Source organism: Cetorhinus maximus, chromosome 10 (assembly GCF_964194155.1).
Source record: "Cetorhinus maximus chromosome 10, sCetMax3.hap1.1, whole genome shotgun sequence".
Classification (NCBI taxonomy): Eukaryota; Metazoa; Chordata; class Chondrichthyes; order Lamniformes; family Cetorhinidae; genus Cetorhinus; species Cetorhinus maximus.
In genome coordinates, this window is record NC_135888.1 from 31,559,543 (window position 1) to 31,586,097 (window position 26,555).

Genomic DNA, 26,555 nt, shown 5'->3' on the forward strand with positions numbered 1-26,555 from the left:
CATATAAGCTGTTAACAATTTTTTTTTGGAATTCTTCTGTTTTGTTATTTGAAACTAGCTATCATCTCTTCAAATAATGAGCAAAGGAATTTCATCTGAACAGACCAAGTTAGACATTTAAAGTCCAATTTCAAGCAAGCAGAATTGTGCAGATTATATAAAAATACAAATTGTCAGGGATCAGTTAGGGACTAATATTCCAGTTCAAAGCTTTATTTAACCAATGGCTGATTTTAACCCTTATCCACTAGAAGATACTTCTTTTCAAAAATGTCATATCTGATTATCATGGAACCCATTTTTTTAGACTCGTGACAAATGGTAGAAGATGTCTCTGTGCTATCGAAATGCAGCAAATATTCTGTGTCAATTATAGCTTAAGCAATTCTAGTAAAACACATGCATTTATAAAGCACAGGATCTATACCTTCCTGCATTATTTCATAAAAATTATCACTAGTAACAGGTCAGTGCGGCACAAATAGAGGTTTATGGGTATGGTCTTATAGCCATTACTGAGACGTGGTTTCAAGGAGATCAAAGCTGGGAACTAAGTATTCAGGGGTATGTGACTTTTCGAAAGGACAGGCAGGAAGGAAGGGGTGGTGGGGTAGCTTTGTGAGTAATGAGATGGAATAAGTATGATAGCAAGAAAGGATCTTGGATCGAAAGATGTAGAATCCATATGGGTGGAAGTAAGGAATAACAAAGGAAAGAAGACACTGGTGGGAGTAGTCTATAGGCCCCCTGACAGTAGCTATACTGTAGGACAGAGAATAAATCAGGAGATAATGAGGGCATGTAAAAAAGGCAGTACATTAATCATGGGTGACTTTAATCTTTATGTAGATTGGGAAAATCAAATTGGCAGAAGTAGACATGAGCGAGAATTCATAGAGTGTATTCAGGAAAGTTTCCTAGAACAATATGTTGTGAATCCAACTAGGGATAAGGCTATTTTGGATTTGGTAATGTGTAATGGGTCAGGTTTAGTAAATGATCTCAGAGTAAAGGATCTCCTAGGAAACAGTGACCATAATATGGTAGAATTTAACATTCAGTTTGAGAGTGAGAAACTTGGGTCAGAAACAACTGTGCTAAACTTAAATAAGGGTAATTATAATGGAATGAGGGCAGAGCTGGCTGCAGTGGACTGGGAAAAGAGTTTAGCAGAAAAGACGGTTGATGAACAATGGTAGATGTTTAAGAAAATAGTTCATGACTCTCAACAAAGATATATCCCAGTGAAGAGGAAGGCTTCAAGGAAGGATAAACCAACCATGGTTAACCAAGGAAGTTAAGGATAGTATCAAACCGAAAGAAAAATACCTACAATGTGGCAAAGATTAGTGGTAAACCAGAGGATTTTGAAAGTTTTAAAAACCAACAAGGAAGAAAATAAACTTTGAGGGTAAACTAGCAAGTAATATAAAAACGGACAAGAAGAGTTTCTTTAAACATATAAAAAGGAAGAGAGGCCAAAGTAAACATAGGCCCCTTAGAGAATGAGACTGGGGAAATAATAATGGGGAACCAGGAAATGACAGAGGAGTTGAATAAATACTTTGCATCAGTCTTCACGGTAGAAGATGCAAGGAGCATTCCAAAAATACTAAGGCCAGAATTTTTCCCACATTGGGTGGGCTCGGCAGGAGTGGGTGGAGGCGTTCGCGGAGCCGACGCTGGCCGCGTTTGGCTCCGTGCCGTTATTTTACGCGGGTGGGCCAATAAATTTAATGAAACATGTCCCCTCATGTGACTGTGTCACATGAAATGCGATATGTTTTTACTTTTCAGGAAAGCTTTTTATTTAATTCATAAAAGTTTTAGGAAACCTCCTCACGTTCGTGAATGAGGTTTCCTAAAAAACGTAAAGGCCGCTTGGCCTTTTCGCCTGCCCGCCAACCATAAGGTGGGACGGGCAGTGTTAATTTGACATTAATTAATTTGTTAATGGCCTTAATAGGCCTGTCAATCATCGGCGGGCGCGCAGGCGACTCCGGCATACGCCCGCCAAACGAAACATCGCGAGACAGCGCAATGATGTCAGGATGCATGCCCAGCATCATCGTAAGTCAGTTTATGCGTCAGCATGTCAGGCCCACCCCCGCACAATGACTGAAAAATCCTGGCCTAAGTAATCAAGGGGCAAAAGAGGGGGAGGAAATAACTATCAATAGAGAAAAAGTACTAGGGAAACTAATGGGGCTAAAGCTCGATGAGTTCCCTGGACCTGATGGGTTGCATCCTAGGATATTAAAGGAAGTAGCTACAGAGATAGTAGCACGGCTGGTAATCTTCCAAGAATCCTTAGATTCTGGAAAAGTCCTGGAGGATTGGAGAACGGCCAATGTAACACCCTTATTCAAAAAGGGAGGGAGACAAAAAACAGGCCAGCTAGCTTAACATTGGGAAAATGTTGGAATCTGTTATAAAGGATGTACTAGCAGAGCATTTAGAAATACATAATATAATCAAGCAGAGTCAGCATGGCTTCATGAAGGGGAAATCATGCCTAACAAATTTATTAGAATTCCTTGAGGAGGTAACAAGCGGGATAAAGGGGACCCGCTAGGTATAATATATTTGGATTTCCAAAAGGCGTTCAATAAGGTACCGAACATAAGACTGCTTAATAAGAGCCCATGGTGTTGGGGATGGATTAGCATGGATAGAAGATTGGCTAACTAATAGAAGGCAGAGAGTTGGGATAAGGGGAGCATTTTCAGGATGACAACCTGTAACTAGTGGAGTGCCACAGGGATCAGTGTTGGGTCCTCAATTATTTACAATATATATTAATGACTTAGATGAGGGAAGTGAATGTACTATCACCAGGTTTGTGGATGACACAAAAATAGGTGGGAATGCAAGTGGTGAGGATGACACAAGGAGTCTACAGTGGGATATAGACAGGTTAAGCGAGTGGGCAAAAATTTGGCAGATGGAATATAATGTGGGAAAATGTGAGATTATGCACTTTGGCAAGAAGAATAGAGGAGCTGAATATTATTTAAATGGAGAAAGACTGCGGCAAGCTGCAGCACAGAAGGATTTGGGAGTCCTTGTGCATGAATCCCAAAAAGCTAACATACAAGTTCAACTGGTAATAGGGAAGGCAAATGGAATGTTGGTCTTTATTTCAAAGGGAATGGAGTATAAAAATAGGGAAGTCTTGATAAAACTATACAAGGCACCAGTTAGACCACAACTAGAATACTGTGAACAATTTTGGTCCCTGTACCTAAGGAAAGATATACTGGCATTGGAGGCAGTCCAGAGAAGGTTCACTAGGTTGATCCTGGGTATGGAAGGATTTTCTTATGAGGAGAGGTTGAGTAGGTTGGGCCTGTACTCATTGGAGTTTAGAAGAATGAGAGGCAACCTTATTGAAACATATAAGATTCTTAGGGGGCTTGACAGGGTAGATGCTGAGAGGTTGTTTCCCCTTGTGGGAGTGTCCAGGACCAGAGGGCATAATCTCAGAGTAAGGGGGCGCCCATTTAAAAATGGAGATGAGGAGGAATTTCTTCTCTCAGAGGGTAGTCAATCTGTGGAATTCTTTACCCAAAGGGCTGTAGAGGCTGGGTCATTAAGTATATTCAAGGCCGAGATAGACAGACTTTTAATCAGTAAGGGAATCAAGGGTTATGGGGAAAAGACAGGAAAGTGGAGTTGAGGATTATCAGATCAGCCATGATCTCATTGAATGGCAGAGCAGACTTGATGGGCCGAATGACCTACCTCTGCTCCTACGTCTTATGGTAGCAACACAACAGGTTGCAACATGCTGAAAAATAACAGCATGTGGATGACATGCAAATCAGACATCATATTTAGGACATTAAAAGAGACACTGAGTTGAAATCTCCATAACATGTTGTTTGATTTATGTTGTTCCACTGTTTGATTCACACATATGCACCTCACCCTTAGCATTATTTTTCAGAATTTGCTGGATTTTCATATCAATTGACCATTAAAATTGCCACTGAAACTTATGTTTAGTGATTAATAGCTTAAATATCAATTTGCCCATGTGATAATTGTTAATTACTGCCAGTCATCTTCTCTGGCCCGGAAAGTGGGCAATTCAAACTGTTGAGTCTTATTCCTTCAGGTAGTGAATTGTTGTTCAGACTTCAAAAACGTTGAATTTTAATTTTTTTCATTCTTTTCCTTTCTGTCTCTATTCTCTCTTTTTTTTTCTCTCTCTCTCAATCTAATCTTTCTTTCACTCTCCTTATTTCTCTTTCTATGTCTCATTTGATACTGAATTTACCCACTCTAATGCATCTCCCTTGTCAGTCCTTCTGTTTATTTCCCAATCCTTTAATCTTATTGATAAAGAAGCTAAACCATCGGTCCCGCCATTCACTAAGGCCCCAGATGCCCTGTTGCCTCTGCCATTATCAAGGGTGCAAAAGTTGTTAAGTTGAATTGTGCAGGGTAAAGTCTAACTTAACAGTTAACGGCGTATGTTGTGGGATGCCCCATTCCAGCAGGTTTTGGTCCAAGGTGATTCAATGCTGATTCACTAGAATTTACAATTCTCCCCTCCACGCAATATCTCATAAATAACATTTCCAGGGTCACACAAATAAATAAAAACAGAAAATGCTGGAAAAACTCAGCAAGTCTGTGGCAATGCAGCTTTGGAGAGTGAAACAGAGTTAATGTTTCGTGTCCGTATGACTCTTGTTCAGAGCTGACATCACTGCTCTGAAGAGGAGTCCAGCTCTGAAAAAGAGTCATATGGACTTGAAATATTAACTATGTTATCTCTTCACAGATGCATCTCCATAGACCTGCTGAGTATTTCCAGCATTTTCTGTTCTTATTTCAGATTTCCAGCATCCGCAGTATTTTGCTTTTACCACTCAAATAAATGCCAAAGTTTTCGAATGTCATTATCAGCATTTCCTTTAAGGCTACAGTATCTCTACCAGCTAGATGATGACAGGAGTTCAGCTGTTTAATGGCACTTATCTTTCAGTCTCATTATTTTATGCCCTGGATTTGTGCCTCTGTGTGTGTCTGTGAGTGTCTGTTTCTGTGTGTGCGTGTCTGTAAGTGTGTATGTGTATCTTTGTTTGTGATCCTGTGCATACATGCTGTGTGCCTGTAAGTGTGTGCTTTTGCATCTGTGCATGTGCCTGTGTGCATATTTTTGTAAAGCCCAAAGCCTTCACATCTACAGTTTACCATTATTGCATTTAGTTAAAAGTTTGTGAGTTTTAAAATACGTTTTTGATAATTTCCACTTCATTAAAACAAGATTATGACAGAAAAGGCAAATATACTTTTAAATATTTACAAGGACTGCTTCAGTTTAATTATCACCTGGTAAGCATACCAATCCACAAAAGATGCTTCATGAGCTGAAGCTTAAAGGTTGAAAATCCTGAATGGATTTACACTGTAACTTCCATTGCCAGATATATATTGCTAGCTCCTTTCCGAATCATTCCAATTTACAAGGTCACAAGGTAATTACAGTGAGGGAGGCCATTCAGCCCTGATTAATTCTTCCATTTAGAGTTTTAGGTTTCCACCACTCAATTTGGGAATCTCTTCCACAAGTTGATTGCTCTGTACATGAAGAAGAATTTCACGAGGTGAGTCATAAATGTGCCTTTTTACCGTGTCTCCTTGTCGTATGCTCTTAATATAATTGAAAGACAGATTTACTTTCTCCTCCTCACAACAGTCTCACATATCTCTCTAAGATCACGTCCTAGATGCCTCCTCCTTTTCAGTCAGAAAAGGCTAAGCCCGGCCTGCGGTCTTGCCTCACTGACTTCAACCTCTTTGAAAATAGGGGGAACAACACACATTTGACAAAGAAAGAAAGACAAATTTTTGGCAGATTTTACCTTTCAGACATTATACTTTTTAATAAAAGGCCCGGCAATTACTTTTGTGAAGAATTGTCATTCGCCATTTAGGTCAGTAATTTGCTTTCAAACCAAGCCCCATGGTTCCTAAAAGGTGGTGCACGATTTGAAGCAACCTTTTGAAATTAACCCTGCATGCTTGAACTTAAAAGCTTACAATGATAAGTATAATGTCCCCCTCGTCCTCTCATATATAAAACTGTATCATATGTAGCATGATGTGCATGCTCACAAAAGTTGAAATTCACAGTAATAACGGTGATCAAATCTTGAATTTAATGCATAGAAAAGGATAGCATTAATGGTTTACAGTTGCTGTAAAGTTACGTATACCTTGAACCTAAAAGATTAAAGCAAAACATCTGGGAGTGTGCACTTTGGTGATCTCTTAGTGTAAAGCCTCCATAGTATTATGCTGAATATTATGCTGGTCAGGTACAAACTGAGTTGTAGAACAAGGCCAGGCATATACTGTACAGATTTTTGAATGCTCCAACATTCTTCCACATCACCACTTTATTGCAACTGACAGGTGGCCATTAGCTCATTCTTTCCTAATTAAATCTATCAGTCTGCCAGTTTTACTATCCAGCACTGGGAAGATTCATTTGGTGTGGTTGTGTGTGCGCACATGATTTACAGTCCTGTAAAATGATTACACTCCACAGGCCCTGTGAAAACAGCCACGTTGGGAAACCGTTCCAGTTGAAGCAGAATTTGCACTAAAATATTGTAACATTCCCAGAACGGAATTGAAAATCAATGATTGGACAATTTCCATATCCATTGTGTCAGCTGTGCCAGTTGTTCAATTTTCACAGCAAATAAAATAAATATATTGGCAGATTACTTGAATTATCAGAATCTACTATTCCTGGTGGTGCACTTTTATGAGGTATGAAATTATAAATTTGTAACTATCAAATGGGTGCTTGCTGCTACATTTAAGGGTGATTACTGCATTGTTTAGAATTTCATTTATGGCCAGATGTGGTGACATTAGGTATCCAGGACCTTTTGCTTGCCTGGATTTTGCAGTTGTAATGATGGTGAAGCTGTCAGAATTCGTCATCGTTACCTGGGGCAGAATTTTTACCTCAGTGGGCGGGCACGCGCCCGACCTGCTCGAGCGTAAAATGACATGCGTTGACGTTGGGTGAGCGTCCCGACGTCAATGCACAGTCGCGTGATGTTCCGGTCGGCGGGTGAGCGCGAGAATCGGCAGTGTGCCCGCTGACAATTAAAAGATCTGTTAAGGCCACTGACACGGTACTTGAAACAAATTTTTCACTGCCCGTCTAACCTAACGGTTGACGGGCAAGCGAAAAGGCCAAGCAGCCTATGCACTTTTTTTGGAAACATCATCCACAGGCGGGATGAGGTTTCCAACATCAAATAAAAGTGAAATAAATTTTTTAAAATTTAATTTGTAACATGTCCTTACTCATGTGGTGGAATCACACGAGGGGATATGTTTTATAACGTTTTTCAAACCTTTATTATTTTTTTTGAAAACTGTTCATCTCTCTGAGGCAGCTGTGTGGCTCAGGGAGATTTTCAAGCATACACGAAGTTCGTGTTCGCCCCGTTCGCGCTCCTCACCCCCCTCACCACCCCTCCCCGCCCCCCACCCCCCTACACAGGCAGCGCTGAGCACTGATGCTTGTGGTTCACGCTGGGTGGGGCTTAATTGTCCGGCCAGCGTGAAATCACGGTCCAGCCCCGATCGCAGCCAGCGGTCAGCTTCCTGATCAGCCCCGCCCACCCCCCTGCCGAGCCCGCCCGACAAGGGCAAAACTCTGCCCCTGGTGAAACCTGATGAGGCCGGATTTCCACTGCTGGGATTGGGTCGGAATGGAGGTGTGTGACGGAAAATAAATGGCACCGACGTGTGCGTCATGGCCACCCTGCCTCCGTTCCTGACCCTGCCGATTTTTGTGAGGGTGGAAGGAGAGTGGTGGGAAGGCAGGAAGGTGAAGTTTCCCACACCTTTAATTGGGCGCATTTAGAGACATAAGCAGCTCCTCAAGAGCCTCGCCTTCCAAGATCTGGAAACTTTCACAGGGATGTGTGGTTTTGGGAGCTGTGTAAAGCTGAAAACTCTCCAGCCTATTGGGAACAGGGTCGGCAGCATGGAAAATGTTTTGCTTGATTGAAAAATATATATAGAAGTCTTGAAGAAAATCTATTCCACAGCGAAGAAATTTTAACAACACAAACACTTCCCAACCTTATCCTGGGTTCCAGTTCTCCAGCTGCCCTGGCCAATTTGAAGATTCAGATGCTTTCGTTTTTTTAAACCATGCACAGACAGCAGCCATTTGGGCTAGAACGTGGCCCCTTACCCTGATATCCCACCCCCATTTCCCCCACCAGACGTTTCTTGATCATTTTTTTGTTCAGGCCATAATCTTGCACAGGGACCAGCCTCCACCAAGCTGCACTATGGAATGACAGGACTGAATTCTGTCCCTGTAAATTCACATATGATTTTTCGATTTCGATCATATCGTCCTGGGCAGTTGCTAAGTCAAGGCTAAATACTTCCCTGATATAAGAGGCTAGGGTATCTTTTTTTTTCAATACAAAGTGGACTTTTACTCGGAACTGGTGAACTTGGTCACAGCTTAGAGTCACGGACTCACAGAATTGTTACGGTGTAGAAGGAGGCCATTCGACCCATTGTGCCTGCACCAGCTCTCTGAGCATTTTAACTTTGTACCAATCTACTCCCTTTTCCCTGTAACCCTGCACATTGTTTCTATTTAAATAATAATCCAGTTCCCTCTTGATTGCCTCAATTGAACCTGCCTCCACCACACTTCCAGGCAGTGCATTCCAAGGCCCTTGTAAAAGGACGTGCCTGGCCAGATCTCCAGGACAGCAGCAGCAGGCGTGTGGCGGTCCGGACCTCTCTGCAGGTGATGATTATAAAGAGCCAGTGTAAAGCTGCACCTGCAATGTGCTTGAAAATATTGTTCACAAAGGAGTTCATGATGCACACAGCTGTGGGAGAGATGTGTTAGGGTGAACCCACTTCAGCATTTTGCAGATTTACATCGAGTAACTCACCTTAATGAATGTGATGCTGACTGAGGAGCTGAAACCAGCCAAGAAGAGTGTCAAGAAAACCATGAGTAAAGTTGAAGCAGAGGCCAGCAAGAATTAGAGAAAATTGAGGAAGGTGAGTTACGTGATCTATGGCCCTGATCTTCCATTCCCCGAGGGCTGTACCTCAGAGGTACCTACATACCCTGGAAGATGTACTGGGGGACCCTTCGGAAGACTCCACACTAGGAGTGCACAGGAATTGCCTGGGAAGTTTCAACATCTGTTGGGCAATTACCCTGTGTCTAGAACTCTCCAAAACTTTGATTTAAAGTTGGGGACTTCGGATGGCTCCGACTTTCTTAACAGAATAGTTAACCAGGAGAAGTTAGAAGGATTAAAACCAGTTGAAACTCCTGAGTAACTATATGAGTGACCCTCAAACACCTGCCTGTGCTCCCCGGCTAGCCTCCTCAACCTCCCAACAACAACCCCCAACCACCCCCACTCCCCATCCCCCAACAACCCCCCCCCCCCCCCCCCCCCCCCCAGCCTGCCGACTACCCTCCTGAACCCCCCAGAACATACCTGGACCACCCCTCTCGACCCAATGTAGCCACTTTAGCCACTTACCTTACACATTTACTTTCTGTCCTGTCAAAATGGCTGGGACCTTTAAGCTTACTATTTTATGGCACCTAATGCCATAAAAAGGAGGCTGCTCCAGGAGCAACCACACCGCACTCAGCAGGCCCCAGTTGGAATTCTGGTCAGGAAATGTGCAGCTCCAGACCAAGGCAATTTAAAAGGAGCGGAGTGGCAATCTGATGGTGATTGTCATTCCATGGAATATTCGGCCCTACATCTACCAAATGGAGGCGGAGGATAGGAGAGCTTTAATTTTTAAAAAATTTATTTTCATTTCTTCTACAGATGCTAAGATAGCATTCCTTGTTTCAACTCACGAAAGTAAAGGAAAGTGTCAGATGTTGAATCCCAGATTTAGCAATATCCCGCGATTGGCTTATAAATGGAGACTCTGAAACACATAAAGCAGCACCTCTGCTGAGCACCAGAACTCTAGGTAAAGTATGGTTTCCTGGGCTGTGTTAAGAGTATCAATGCATTGCATTGAGTGGTCAAAATCCTTTTTTATTAAGTTATTTTTAACAAAGAGATTTTATTAAGAATATCAAATAATTGTAACCTGTTGAAAATAGCTTAAAAACTCTTGCATATGTATTTGAATGCAATTTTATAGGGCTTCAGTGACACCACACCTGCAGTACTGTGTACTATTTTGGTCCTGCTGTCTAAGGAAGAATATATTTGCCTTAGAGGGAGTGCAACAAAGGTTCTCAAGATTAATTCCTGAAATGAGAGGATTGTCCTCTGAGGAGGGATTGAGTAAAATGGAGCTATATTCTCTGGAGTTTAGAAAAATGAGAGGTGATGTAATTGAAGCAAATAACATTCCTAGAGGGCTTGACAGGGTTTCCCTGGCTGGAGAGTCTAGAACTGGGGGGTCTTGATCTCAAAATAAGGGGTCTACCAATTAGGGCTGGGATGAGGAGAAATTTCTTCACTCAGAGGCTTGTGTATCTTTGGAATCCTCTACTCCAGAGAGCTGTGGATGCTCAGTCATGGAGTTTCTTTTTCTTTATTCTGTCATGAGATGTGGGTGTTGCTGGCAAGGCCAGCATTTGTTGACTATCCCTAATTGCCCTTGAACTGAGTGGCTTGCTAGGCCATTTCAGAGGATATTTAAAGAGTCAACCACATCTGGAGTCACATGTAGGCCAGAGCAGGCGAGGATGGCAGGTTTCCTTCCCTAAAGGGCCATTAGTGTACCAGATGGGTTTTCATGACAATCAATGATAGTTTCATGGTCATCATGACTGAGACTAGCATTCAAATCCAGATTTTTTAAATTGAATTTAAATTCGACCAGCTGCCACGGTGAGATTTGAACCCATGTCCCCTGGGCATTAACCTGGGACTCTGGATTATTAGTCCAGTGACATTACCACTATGCCACCATCTTCCCCTTGTATATCTGAGCCTGAGATTGATAGATTTTTGAACACTAAGGAAATCAAGGGAGATGAGGATAAGGTGTGAAAGTGGAGTTGTGGTAGAAGATTAGCCATGATCTTATCATGTGACATCATTAGTCAAGGAAAGGGACCTTTTAGAGATAATTCACTTAAAGTCGACTTTAATCAGCTCAGTATGTGATATGAACTTAATTCTTGCACTGACTCAAATTGATGGTTGTACAAGCTGGAATACAATCAAGCAGAGGGGTAAAGTAACACATTTGGATTTACTCACTTGTTGTCAGTATTTTCTTAATTTGTGGGCCATGGGTATTATTTTTCACAGCACGAAGGCTGACTTCATACTCCTGTCCCGGAGCCAGGCCAGTCTGCACAAATGATACGTCTGGTTTCTTCAGGCTGTTGGAAATCTCTCCGTTTTCTTCTTTCTGCAACCGAAAGAATATTTCAAATTTGGTAAGAAAGTGCAAAGAGACATAAAAGCGATGTGTGAGAGGCACATTTCTTTGGTTCATTATTTCAGATTTTGCCCCAGACACGTGGGTAGACGCATGGCATTTTCTGATGCCATCCAGTGCAACGATGTCAACTAATTGTGTTTGGTAAGGCTGCCTTGTAATGAGTGGGCAACAAGAATATTTATGTGAAGCTGATGGGCTGATTTACCATACTTTAGAGATATGTTATTGTTAAGAAAGGGATTTGTCATCGAGTCCAGATTATAATTTAGGCAGCATTATTAAGAATACCAAACAATAATCTGGCATTACCACCAGCCACTGTTTGGCATGGAGTATTTAGTAATATGACTATCATCTTCATAGCCCAAAGGAGACAAATGGCAAGTTAGAGTCCAAATTGCAGTGCCAATGCCATGAGAGATTTTGAAAAACACGACCCTATCGGACCTTTTCATTTGTTTCCTTTTCATTTTCATTTTTAAATCTGAATTTAGCTGCAAGCGTGACCCTCTAATTCTCTACTTAATTCTCTATTCTATTTGCACTCCGACATTTCTCTCCCCCGCTTCCTGCACTGTTTCAATGAAGCTCAGTGCAAGCCCTAGGAATAGCGTCTCATCTTTTGGTTAGGCACTTTACATCTTCCAGCCTTCACACTCAGTGCAACAGTGCACTCAGAAGCATTTTCTCAGTCAGATGATGCTGGTAATGGTTCTGCTCTACCCATTTACACTTCCTCCGGATCCAGCCTTTCATTCTTTGTAGATCTGAATGTCTGCTTTTTTTTGCCTTGCACCATCATCCCTCAGAACTACCCTTAGCTCTATCACAGACCTCCTTTTTGTTCCTTTCTCCTGTCCCCACACCTCCGCAATCCGACCATCCCTGTTCCTTTTCTCCCTGGCTCTGTACTTGCTTATAAACTGTTGAATCTCTAACTTCTTCCAGTTTTGATGAGAAGTATCAACCTGAAACCTAACTCTGTTCCTCACCACAGAAGCTGTCTGGCCTGCTGAATGTTTCCAGCATGTTCTGTTTTATTTCTTTTAACTCCATATGGGTTACCACTCCTATCAATCTTATTCCATTACTGGACTGAACATTCCTTTTTTTTTATAGAGCTTGGTTATGGATGTCAATACAACATTGTTGCTATGTGGAACAGTTGGGAGCCTTAGAGTTAAGAGTCGTTAATACCTCAGTCTTTTCTGGCCCATTACTTTAATCTTAATAAAATCCAAAGGTCAAAATAAAACATGGTCTTAAAACGAGCAGACCGACGGACATGCATTTCGAATTAAACTTTATTTCTTTGCGCATACCATTCTCAGTTTAAGGAAACAATGAGAAAGACGTTTTAAAATTGATTAAAATTATATAAATGAGTCAAATTAAGCCCAAGTCTGTTGTAGGGTCTTTACCTCAAACTGGCTTTTCACATTTCAGACACTATTGGAGCTACTTCTGCATGTTTTCAGCATCTTTCGTTTATTTATATTTCTGAATCTCAGACATTTGCCCCCTTTTGCTTTTTATCTTCCCAAATCCCAGTCATAGCGTAGTGCAGCACAGAAAAAGGAGGCCATTTGTCTCATCTACGCTGCCTTTTTTAAAGACCAAGACAGTTAGCATATACTGCTTCTTCCCATATCCCTTCAATCTTTTTTCTTTCAAGTATTTATCCAATTCCTTTTTGAAGACTACTACTGAATCGTTTTCACCACCCTATCAGACAGTGAATTCCAAATCCAATTGTTGCTTAATAAAGCTTTTCCTCAATATGAACATACATATCAATTAGGAGCAAGAGAAGGCCATTCAGCCATTTGAGCCTGCTTGGCTATTCAACAAGATCATGGCTGACCTGATTGTGACCTCGACTCCATTTTCTTACCTTCCCCCCCACCCATATCCTGAAACTTCCTTGTCAATCAAGAATATATGTAATTCAGCCTTAAAAATATTCAATGACCCTGCCTCCACCGCCTCTGGGGAAGAGTGTTTTACCGACTCTGGACTCTCAGAGCAAAAAAAATTCTCCTCATCTCTGTCTTAATTGGGAGACCCCTTATTTTTAAATTGTGCCCCCGTTCTAGTCTTTTGCACTAGGGGAAACATCCTTTCAGCATCCACCCTGTCAAGTCCCCTCAGGATCTTATATGTTTTAGTTCTGATTCATTGCCAATCACCTTAAATCGGTGCCCTCTGGTTATCAACCTTCCAGCTATTGGAAACAATTTCTCTTTATTTACTCAATCCAACTATCTGACACCATTTTCTGGTGTATCATCATGTTAGCTGTGGCTTACTGGATTTGATGAAAGAAAATCTCTTGTAACAATCATTTGTTACGACATGTAACAGCCGAAAATGTAAGTGTTAGTCATGCATATTTCAGGAACAGATGTACAAAGATTTTACAGCTGTCTGCACGACAAATGAATAAATAAACATGACAGTGATATGAGAGGATTGACATGAAAGAAAATTCCGCACCTTAATGATACCAAGGCATCTATTTTGGATGAAGGAGGAAAAGAGCTGAGGAATGGGGGCGGGGGCTGGTTTGCTCTTACACATTGTTCAGGCATACTTGCTGGTAAATCAAAAAAATAATTCCCATCGATAATATCAGGGTCAGTGGAGGCAACATAGCCCGGGCTGCCTCACTGGATTGGATTTTCCCTTCTGAGTGGAAAACAGAGGTCAGGACTGTTTCTAGGTTCTGTACCCACTCCTGGGGGAAAAATGTCCATCATTGTGACTTTAAAGGGAATGCTCCCTTAATTCACCAGGGGCAGAATTTTACGCCTCGCAGGCGGGCACGTGCCCGACCTGATCGGGCGTAAAATAGCGTGAGAAGATGTCGGGTGAGCGTCCCAACGTCATCCCGTGCTCATGTGATATTTCGCTCAGTGGGCACCTGCAAAAGTCGGAAGCAGGCCCGCTGACAATTAAGAGGGCAATTAAGCCCATTAATGGCATAATTGTCTCCGATTTTTGAGGCCCATCCAACCTTACGAGTGGCGGACGGGCGAATCAGCCAGGCGGACTTAGCATTTTTCATCAAACCTCATCCAAGGTGGATGAGATTTCTGTTATTGAATAAAATAAAAATAAAAATCAGTGGACAATACTTTTATCATTTATATGTTCAGGTGCCTGATTGCGATCTGTCGACATTTTTTTTCTGATTTTCAAAACTTTATTTCCTGGTTTTCGGGTCTGCAGCTCCCTGAGGCCGCTCTCTGTCTTCAAGGAGCTTTCTCTTAGCGCTTGCCCCCATCCGCGTTGACGTCATCGCCCGCCCCCCACCCCAGCAGCACTGAGCTTTTCAGTGTGTGCTTCACGCTGGCTGGCCATAATGTGGGAAATTGTGAGGTTGTCCACTTTAGCAGGAAGAATAGAAAAGCAGAATGTTATTTAAAAGGAGAGAGGCTGAAGAATGCTGCAGTACAAAGGGATCTGCGTGCCCTTATATATGAATCACAAAAAGTTAACATGCAGGTACAGCAAGTGATTAGGGAGGCAAATGGAATGTTTGCCTTTATTACAAGGGGGATGAAGTGTGAAAGAGGGAAGTCTTGCTACTCCTCTGCAGGGCATTGTGAGAGCGCACCTGGAATGCTGTGTGCAATTCTGGTCTCCTTCCTTAAGCAGGGATATACTTGGATTGGAAACAGTTCAGAGAAGGTTCCTAGTTTGATTCCTGGAATGAAGGGGTTGTCTTATGAGGAAAGGTTTAGCAAGTTGGGTCTACACTCATTGGAATTCAGAAGAATGAGAGGCGTTCTTATTGAAACAGATAAGATTCTGAGGGGATTCTTGACAGGGTAGATGCTGAAAGGATGTTTCCCCTTGTGGTGGAATCTAGGATGAGAGGCATGGTTAAAAAATAAGGGTTCTCCCATTTTAGTTGGAGATGAGGAATTTCTTCTCTAAGAGGGTCGTTAATCTTTGGAATTCTCTACCCTAGAAATCAATGGAGGCTGGGTCATTAAATATATGCAAGGTTGAGTTGGGAAAATCTTTGAGCTACTGTGGAGTCAAAGCTTATAGGGGGCAGGCAGGCAAGTCGAGTTAAGGCCAGAATCAGATCAGCCATGATCGCATCGAATGATGGAGCAGACTTGATTGACTGAATGGTTTACTCCATTCCTATATTTCTTATGATCTTATGAATACTGTGGCTACAAAGGCAAGTCAGAATCTGGGAATTTTGCAGTTAGTAACTCACCTTCTGACTGCCCAAAGCCTGTTCACCAGCTACAAAGCAGAAGTCAGGGGTGTGATGGAATACCCTCCACTTGCCTGAATGAGTGCATCTCCAACAACACACAAGAAGCTTGACATCATTCAGAACAAATCAGCCTGCTTGACTGGCACCCCATTGACCAACCTAAACATTCACTCCCTCCACCACGGACACACAGTGGTAGCAGTGTGTACTATATACAAGATGTACTGCAGCAACTCCCCGAGGCTGTTTCAACATCACCTTCTAAACCTGCAAACTCCACCACCTAGAAGGACGAGGGCAGCAGATGCATGAAAACGCCATCATCAGCAAGTTCTCCTCCAAGTCACACACCAACTTGACTTGGAACTATATCGCCACTGTTCCTTCGCTGTCGCTGGGTCAAAATCCTGGAACTCCCTTCCTAACAGCACTGTGGGTGTACCTACACCACATGGACTGCAACAGTTTAAGAAGGCGGCTCATCACCACTTTCTCAAGGGCAATTAGTGATGGGCAATAAACATCCACATCTCATGAAAGAAAAAAAAAAAGGAGAGCCTCTTCTGCATCTGCTTTAGTTGCGTAAGCATCAAGGATTAATATCCATATCTGGTAATGTTTATAGGGGTAGCGCTAGTTAAACTAACCATGACCTGCTGAAATGGTGGACCTGAAAATTAAAACTTATAAATGGAAATATTCTCAAGATGGGTCTTGAAGATTTCAAGTGATGGGCCCACTGCCTGGAGTGCTGGCACCCCAGCCTGCCACTGAGAGAACAACCCCTGCTGCCTGCGGGAGCCTGGATGTTGACTGGAAAATTCCGCTCAGCCCCCTTTGATTGGCCTTAAATATCTCCAGATGAGCTGTGATGGCTCCACCTGCCTCATGCGGGTGGGTAGCTCTGCTTCCCCCTGAATTCACTTCCGCCTGGAGGTGGAATGGGGCTGGCCGGTGTGGCTATTTTTAACTCTTGTCTGCCTCTACTCCCAGCCCCATTGGAGGCCGAAAATCCAGCCCACTGACTTTATTGAGATGAAGGTAACCTTTAGAAAGACTTTTAGGGGGAACAGCTACAAAGATAACATCACATATAAAAGACACACAGGAATAGATGATCCCACATAATATGACTTGCTTCTGAAGTCAATGTAACAACGGTAGACGCTTCTTCGATTTTAATTCCATACCAAGGAAGAAACATATGATTCACAGTTACTGTAGATCACAAGAAATGATCCAGGATCTTGTTTCACATGAAATTTAAAAAAAAAGAAAATTGGAAAATTAAAGTATACAATTATCAACGGATTGAAAATATTGGCACCAGAATTGATCAATAAATTTGGCCCATGTTAAAAGAAATCAATAACGCCATGGCAGCCATAGACATTTGACTTACTGGGGCTTTGAAAATGAGCTCCCAACCATCAAACTCAATCTCCAAAGGTTCCCACTCCACATTCACGGTGGTCTCACGAATAGACTTGAATTTTAAACCAGTTGGCGTGGGTAGATCTGCAGGGCGGCAGGGATTAATTTTAGAAAGCTGGAACTTCACATATAATAGATCATTTCTATTAGAACAATTATAGGTTGAGAGCAGAACTAGCTTCAAGCAACAAACAGTCTTTAACTTTAATGTGGTTTAAGTAGGCATAGATGTTGCAAAATGGCCTGTTTTGAGGTTGGTAAAGTGGCTCATTGGAGCAAAATTGATAAGACTACCAATTTGGAACAAGCTTTGCATTCAGCAAAAATCAACATTTCAGGAAGCATTGCAGGAATACATGTTCAATTTACTTTAAAGGCTAAGAATAAGGACATGATTTTTATTTCTCTTTCATGTAAGTTATTAGTATACACAATGTTAAGGAATTTGCCTGAAAGGTAAGGCACATGTTAAAATGTAACCCTTAAATATTTAATCTGAGAGTGGCTTTACTCAAACAACCAGACTTGAAAATCATTCACTTGAAATATTTGCTGCTGATTGCTATCATTTTACATTGATTTTGACATCAATCTAATGAATAATTCCAGTATGAATTGTTTCTATATTACAGTTTTGATTCATTTTTATTCTTGCTGAGATCACATTAAAAAAAAAAATTCACAGGATATATCCATCACAAGAGATCAATGCAAAAAGATTAATACCATGATGTACAAATACAGCCTGCAGCTGGTGGCAGCAACAGTAAAATGTAGACCCAAGGTTACAGAAAGAACTTAGAATGCCTGAAGTGGAAAAGTTGAAGCCATTCTCAAATTCTCAAGGTCGCATGTGCAACCTTTTGTGCAGCTTTTCACCAGTCTTCCAAACGAGAATCTCCTATATCCTTCAGCTAATTTAACTTTAAAAATGAGAAATATTTCATTCTCTTGAACCTGTGCTTCATGACATCAGTGAGCCGCATTCACTATCAATGTCCCCGATTAAGGGTCAACACTACCTTCTGATGAATGATGGGTCATAATAAAACAGAACTAATTGGAAAATATGTAATCTTTATGGTTTCTGCATTTCTGTTCAGTTTTCCGGCAATTAATTTTTTTATGACAGAAAGTGCTGATTGACCTGTAGTTGAAAGAAGATGCTTTTACAATCACCTTAGTGAGCTTTCTTTCGATCTATTACCACTCTAATTGGAATTTCGGGTCAGGCTCATTCACACGCAACAAAATGAAACACTACTAATTGGGCAATACATTTAAAAGCACAGAAGATGAAAACCATACACCGGAAAGGTCAGAATAAATGTTTATGAGATCTGAACTCCCAGTGAGTTCTCTGAGGCAAATGTATAATTGCTATTTGATTACTAATGCAACTTAAAACCTTTCAAAAATGACTTGTTATTTTACAAAATAACACAGTTCTTTGATAGTGAATGGCTGCAAAAAGACTATGCTTGACTATTTTTCATTCTGAGCAAACATCACTGTGAGTGAAGCTGCATTATTGATGCTCCATGTCTACTGTCACTGTTTCAGATGCTAAATTGGAAGTGGCAATAAAAAAGTAATTGTGATGTCATCTAGATTATGTAGTTTAGATACATTAGTGCACAACTTTTCAATTTAGTTCTTTGCAACTAGACCAGTGAAGTAATTCCTATTTCTTGTTTGTCATTGAATTGGAATCAATACAACACATTTCAGGTGTGACAGTTTGTCGATTTCTTTTCCCTGGAAGTTCCACCTGTAGCATATTGCTTCATCCATTAACATTTGTTGACAAGTTAATATCCAGTAATTCATCAAAATGTTAACTTGTTGCATCAAACAAGCTGATCACAATTGGAGGTATTACAGAATAGAAATTGTCAGCAATGGGCAAACAGCTAATGGACTCTTACCAAACTTTTCTTCCTTCTACTTTAATGGCAGTGTTAGCAATTTTAACCTAAAATGAATGGGTTAATACTTCCATTAAAGTGGAAAAGATAGAAATTTGACACAAGCAGATTGGTGCCTTCATCACCAATGATAGTTTTCTGACTCATTTTTCCAGGTGTCGGGGGTAAGTCTTCTTGTTGCTATTGACAACAGTAACTTCTTTATCTATACTTCAACTGTCTATAATTTTGCTTCAAGTCTCCAAACAAAAACACCTAAAAGCTTGATTTTTGACAGGTGGATAGCTAAGCGTGGATTGATTTATGCTTCTTTATAACAGATAAATATTATACTATAGTTTTAAATATGCATATTCCCAATATCAGGCCGTGTTCCTTCTGAAGCTCAAATGCTGAAGCCATTTTTTAATTGAAAATAATTGTGCTTGCCAAATATATTGTTTTTTCAGGGACTTTTATTGCCTCATTACTTTTGACCCTGGGATGTAAATTTGCTTTCTCCCAATTAACAACCAGCACTGTTCTCATGTTAATAGAAGCTTATTAAAGTGCCTTTTGCACCAACATTATTAACAAATCACAGATGGATAAGTTTGCTGTTCACAGGCTCAAATATGCAAATTAACATTCTTACAGAGACTGGCGATACTCACGTGTTGCTATCCTGGCACTGACAGGAATGCTTTTCTGGTTGTTAAGGATAGCATAAACGTTGATGAAATATTCAACCCCTGGCTCTAGTCCTTTGATAGTGGATGACATTTGGTCTCCGGGTACTCTTATTTCCAATTGTAGACCACCAGGAGTAGTTGGGGCATAGGTGATAAGGTATTCACTTACTCGGACTTCATTAGACCACTCTAGGTCCACAGTTTTAGGATTCACCTCAGTCACCTTTAGGTTTTTAGGGGGTGAAACTGCAGGAAGAAACAAACTACGTGGTAAAGTTTTGAACACAAGAAGTACTGAAGTAAATAAAGTATAACACTGGTTACAATCCTGTCTTCAAGCAAAATTTCTAAACTGAGAAATTTGGGCAAAGGCCCAGTGCCCATAATGGAATGCATTACCACTATTGAAAAGAGTAGAAATTAGACATTATAAGAATGAAGCAAGGGTACATAAAGGAAGAGGGAGGGAGTAAAGAAAGAGCCAACCGTATAATATGAAATGAGTGGTAAAAATCAACATAGCATAGTGTATTGTAACCCTCTATTGAGCTGTATAGTATCTTGCTATATGTTTGTTTTAGTAAATATGTCCAAGTTTAAATACATTTGATTATTTATCTACAAGTAACTACAACTTGTATTTATATAGCACTTCTATAGGTACTTCACAGAAGCATTATAAAACAAAATATGGTATCAAGCCACATAAGAAAATATTAGGACAAATGACCAAAAGCTTGTTCACAGGCACAGGTCTTAAGGAATAACTTAAAGGAAGGAAGCAAGGTAAAGAGGCAGAGAGGTTTGGGAAGGAATTTTGGAGCTCAGGGCCCAGACAGCTGAAGGCATGGTGAACAATGGTGGAGTCATTAAAATTAGGGGTGTTTAAGTGGCCAGAATTAGAGGAGCACAGATATCTTCAAGGGTTATGGAATTGGAGGAAAATATAGAAGGGTGAGGCCTCGGATGGATTTGACAACAGGGATACAAATTTTATAATTGAGGTATTGCTTAACTGGGAGTTTGTGTCGATCAGTGAGCACCAAGATGATGGTTGAAGATGATTTGGTGCAAGGTCAGACACGGGCAGCAGAGTTTTGGGTGATCTCAGGTTTAAAGAGGATAGAATGTAGGAGACTGGTCAGAAGTGTGTTGGAATAGTCAAGTCAGGCCCAGCATGTGATATTGTCCACATTCCAGATTAACAAGAAAGAAAGACAGACTTGTATTTATATAGCTCCTTCCACAAACTTAGGTCGCCCCCAAAGTGTTTTACTGTCAATGAAGTACTCTTTGAAATGTAATTGCCCCAGAAGATGGAGTGGGAATCCTATGGAAATTCCAGTGTGCAGTGTTAATCCAGGCTAAATAATTTAAGAATACAGTTCTGAGTCATGAGAAGTATGGCCACTCAAGGATGAATGGGTGAGTCTCTGGGAAATCCTTACCATCACAGTTAACTAATACATGAGAGGCAAGGAGGACAGTCTTATCAATTTTTGCTTTCTTTCCAGTTATTTTTGTCAGATCATTTACTTCCATCCAGGAAGAAACCCATATTCTGTGATTTAATATACCAGCTTATACTTCTGCAAACTGCTGGTAGAAGTGCCTTAGATAGAGTGTGGATCCAGAAGTGTCAAGTCAGAGTAAGGTGACTATCAACAAAGTCATTGAATAGCATTTTCTTGTAAAGATGTGGTCAGCAACAAATTTAAAATATTACACTATCACCACAATGTTCGTTGCTGACTTTCTTTTGACATTGCTGATATATTACTTCCTGCTTATTTTCAGGAGGATTTTTGATAGGCCTTTCCCACGTTTATTTTTTGATCAATAAAATTACACTTGTCTTTTTTCATAACTATCTGGATCCTCTGTGAGCAGGTTTCACTGCATAGTATATTCAAATGTTACAGTGCCATATACTGGACACATTTTTATTTTAATTGATTGAAGATAATTTTAAAATAAGCATGGATTTCAAATGGGTTAAATATGTTATTTAAGGGTATGTTACTTAAGTTGTTTACAAATAGGGTCTCTCCACTAAAATGAAATTAGCTCCCTGTTTTCTGAGGACGACATGCTCTTAACATATACATTAAAACAAATATTGTAACTTTGTGTTGATTATCAGTGAGGCCTTCAGCGTATTGTTATAAAATCATGGAATCACAACACAGACACAGCTTTTCAACCCATCTTGGCTGTACAGGATATTTTCGGTGCTATCCAATTAGTCTCACGTCCCTGCTCTTTCTCCTATGGCTCTGCAAATTTTTCCTTTCAAGTATATGTCCAATTCTGTTTTGAATGCCACAATTAAATCTGCTTCCACCATCCTTTCATGCAGTGCATTCCAGATCATAGCAACCCATTCCGTATAGTTTTGATGCTGATGTATGGAAAAGGTTCAAAGAAGAATGACAAAGGTCACATTTTCTGCCCCTGATTATGAAGTGGCTCTCAGAAAATGAGAATGAACAAGACTGGAGAAGCCGGTGACATAATCCATAAAGGTGTGGACATTATCGCTTTGAGCAAATTTTTGTTTTAACTCCGTGTGAATGTAGAACTGGCTGGAGGGAGTGGGAGCGGGGGGATGGTGGAGATGAGGGTGTTTGCAAAGATACAAAAGTAGCATGAGGACCAATAAGGAATTCAATGTTCACACAGTGGCGAATATGCAGAAAAGATTCCAGGCAAAATCTATGTAGATTAATTCCTTTGAAAATAATCAAATAGAAATCTGGTTAAGACAAGGATTGAGGGTTATAGCAATAAAGACTATGACGTGCTTTGGAAATCAGTTGATTAAAATCGGAAATTGAAATAAGAGGTTGGGAGCATGTTCTTGAACTTTGCTGAACGACTTTGAGATTAGGGAGTGTTTAATTTCCCTCAAGAGGTGAAACACTTAGGGTTTGGTTCATGGTACAGTAGATTGTAACTGATCTGTCAGGCTGGTGGCCAGATTCCAAGTTTTAATTCCCCGCATTCTGAGAGTATTATTTCAAATATGATCGATAACATTCCAGAGAATACAACGCTTGCCTTTAGATTGCTTTGCCAATTCGAAAAAGACGTATCTAAGATTCACCAGATTGTTTCAAAGGCAGGCCATAATACTTCATTTTTCTTAAGCCAGGGGTTTATTTCATAGTTTTGGTTGGCATTAGAGGCTGGATTTTCACTGAGTCGGGATGACTTGGAAGCCTTTTAAAAATGGCGGTCAGGACCCGATTCTGAGATTCCTGACCCCATTCCTGGGGTCTCTGATTTTCTGGTGTGCCTTTTAAGGGTGCGGGATCCTGCGCTTCTGATCTGCTGACTCCATTGTGGAGCTAGGCATGTGCTGGTTTTCATGGAGTTGGGCCAGCTTTTCAAAGAATCATGGTTCAAGGCAACTCCCCCACAATGAAAATCAGATTCTTGCTGGCACTTTATCCCAAGGGGTGGGGGTGGGGGGGTGTGGGGTGGCGGAGGGTCGAGCCAGGTATTTTCCTGGCTCCCGCTACTTACTTCGAGGATGAAAATCCAGCCCTTGAGCTCTGAGGAAACTCATTAGAACTAGTCATAGAACATTCCATCTTAGGGAAGAATGTGGAGAAAAAAAACAATTGACATGTGGAGATATCCCCTCTATAAAGCGTACTTACTCAACTGATAGAGGACAGCATGGGTAAAGAGGAATAAGGCTACAAAAGGAGAAAAAGGTACAAAAGGGAATACATAGTTTAAAAACAACTTCAGACCATGAACTTTGCCCTCCATTTTGAATTGTTTTTTTTTCCCTGCAAGTGCCAGTCTGTATCTTGTTCTCATGCTTTGCTTTCAGACAGCGCTGATCCTTTTTCTGTTATTAACACATTCTGCTATTTTACTTTCAGACAGTGCTGACCTTTCTTCTGCTATTAACACCTACTTTGAACCAATACTTTAGCCTTTAATACTATCATTACCACTCCCTTTGTCTTGTGTTCCATGTCATCTTTGTTATTTAATCTCCCCTGCCTTCTCCCTATCCCTGACCTTCTATTTTGCTCCACCTGCCTCCACCCTCCTTTCTCAACAGCATAAAGCTCATCACATTTCTACCTCTTTCCAGTTCCGAAGAAGAGTCATTTGGACTGGAAACGCTGACTCTGTTTCTCTCTCTCTCTACAGATGCTGCCAGACCTGCTGAGTTTTTCCAGCATTTTCTGTTTTTATTTCAGATTTCCAGCATCCGCAGAATTTTGCTTTTGTTATGATAAATAGTTTTGACCAAAAAGAATGGAGAATCAATGCGTCATGTTGGAGGAATGGAAGAAGTGATAATTATCCTATTTATTTACTTATTTAAAATCAGGAAGCTCTGGACATACCAGACAAGGAGACTGCAGAGAATAAACATTGCTACTACTTTGTCAGTTGTTGACTATCTCAGCAAATTAATTGGGGTGGGCAAAGAACGATTAAGGTCATGTCTCATTCCATTGTGTATAACTTGTAGTTATGAACTACAGAGTTTTTGGCATGGTCTATCAAGCATATGGAAAAAATCTCTTGGATTCACATGGAAGTGTTTTTTTCACATTTCAAAACCAGACAGTGAGCAACTCAATTGCTTACCTAAGTGTTTTTCAGCATAGGATCATTTATTTAAAGATATATACACCAGTACTTCCTACATACTTCCTTTTAAGCACTAAAATATCTAAAAGCAAGATATAACAAAATAGATTGGGAATGAATAGAGATCTTACAGTTTAATTTCAGATTTTAAAAACTATATTATGAAACCATAGCTAATCAAATTGTTAGAAAAACATGTAAAATATAATTCATATCCCTTTTGTATTGTAAATAATAGACAGCTAGGTACAGTTGAATGCATTGAGTTACTGCCCAACATTCCTGTTAGGAGATACTATTATGAATTTCTGTAATGCAATAAAAGCTAATAAAGAAGATAGATCTTGAATGAAATAGATACTTGTCTATGGCAAACCAAGTGGAAACAAAAACTGGTATCACTTACCCTCAGAGCAGTCTTCTTTTATGTAGCCTTCATCACAAACACATCGACCATCAACGCAATGCCCACGATCGTTGCAGTTATTGGGACAGGCCAAATCTGCACAATCTAGGCCTCTGTAATTTGGGTCACAGACACATTGACCATTGACACAGCGGCCACGGTTATTGCAGTTGTTAGGACAGGCCAGTTCACTGCAGTCCTCGCCAATAAAATCATCATCACAGACACATTGACCATTGACACAGCGGCCATTGTTATTACAGTTATTTGGGCAGGCCAGCTGACCACAGTCTTCCCCTGTGAAACCTTCTTCACAGATGCATTGGCCATTGACACATTGTCCACGGTCAGAGCAGTCATTAGGGCAAATCAGCTGACTGCAGTCTTCTCCTGAATAGCTCTCCTCACAGATACACTGACCACTGACACAGCGGCCTCGGTTGTTGCAGTTGTTTGGGCAAGCTAATTCACCACAGTCATCTCCAGTGAAGCCAAAGGCACAGATGCACCGTCCATTGACGCAGCTACCCACATTATTGCAATTGCTCGGACAGAGGAGCTCACTGCAGTCTTCCCCTGTGAAGCCTTCATCACAGATACAACGTCCATCATCACAGTGCCCATGATTATTACAATTGTTTGGACAGGCCAATTCACCACAACCTTCTCCAGTGAAGCCTTCATTACAGATGCACACTCCGTCGATACAGGCTCCACGATTGTTGCAGTTATCCAGGCAAGCCCATTCACTGCAGTCTTCACCCGTGTAGCCTTCATTGCAGACACACTTCCCATTGACACAGAGGCCATTGTTACTGCATTTGTTCACACAGACAAGTTCTCCGCAATCTTCACCAGTGAAACCTTCATCGCAGTAACATACCCCTTCAACACAACGCCCACGGTCATAACAGTCATTGGGGCAAATAATTTCTGAACAGTCCTGATCTGTGAAACCTTCATCACAGATACACTCTCCATCCACGCAACGGCCACGATTATAACAGTTGTTAAGACAGGCCAGATCCGTACAGTCTTCTCCAGTTAAACCTTCATCACAGACACAAAGTCCATTAACACAAATACCTTGGCCACTGCAGTTGTTGGGACAGAGCTTTATCCTGCAGTCTTCACCTGTATGACTTTCATCACAGACACAAACTCCATTGGCACAGGTTCCATATTCACCACAGTCAAATTGACACAACTCCTGACCACAGTCTTCTCCTGTGTAACCACTAAAGCAATGACAGACTCCATTTATACACCTGCCTTGATCACTGCAGTCGTTAGGGCAGGATACTTCAATGCTACAGTCTTCACCGGTGAAACCTTCTTCACACAAGCACTTGCCATTAACGCAGGTACCTCTTTCATTGCAGTTTTCTGGGCAGTCAGGTTCTGTGCAATTTGCTCCTTTCCAGCCTGGGTTACATAAACAGCCACAGGTATCTGTGCTGTAGTTTCCATGTGCACCACAGAAAGGTTTTACGTCAACACGACCTATGCAAAAAATGTTAGTTAGTGTACAATAAGACATGATTTGTACAGAGTAGGCAACTAAGACTGAAGGGCTTTAAAGACATTAATTGCTTGGACATCACAATTATATCTGCTCTCATATGCCAAAGATATTGTAATAATTTACTCAACAACATGAAGTTAAGTATATACCTTCTGGTAACACAAGTTGTGTATAAATTATATATATATATAGATATGACAGTTCTCAGTTTACATTGGTGATGTATGCACCCACAATTATTTAACTATTGCATATAGCTGCT

The 26,555-nt window shown here is 40.9% G+C and overlaps 1 protein-coding gene across 3 annotated transcripts in view; it reads right to left on the bottom strand.

The window, feature by feature from the left end:
- tncb (tenascin Cb) overlaps positions 1 to 26,555 on the bottom strand; it is a 147,688-nt gene that overhangs the window by 77,693 nt on the left and 43,440 nt on the right. For all 3 annotated transcript variants that reach the window (XM_078550326.1, XM_078550325.1, XM_078550324.1), the window contains exons 3-6: positions 24,769 to 26,271; positions 19,722 to 19,985; positions 17,109 to 17,224; positions 11,280 to 11,433 (exon numbers count right to left, since the gene is read on the bottom strand). In XM_078550326.1, coding sequence (XP_078406452.1) covers positions 11,280 to 11,433; positions 17,109 to 17,224; positions 19,722 to 19,985; positions 24,769 to 26,271 — 2,037 coding nt within the window. The remainder of the gene's footprint in view (positions 1 to 11,279; positions 11,434 to 17,108; positions 17,225 to 19,721; positions 19,986 to 24,768; positions 26,272 to 26,555) is intronic.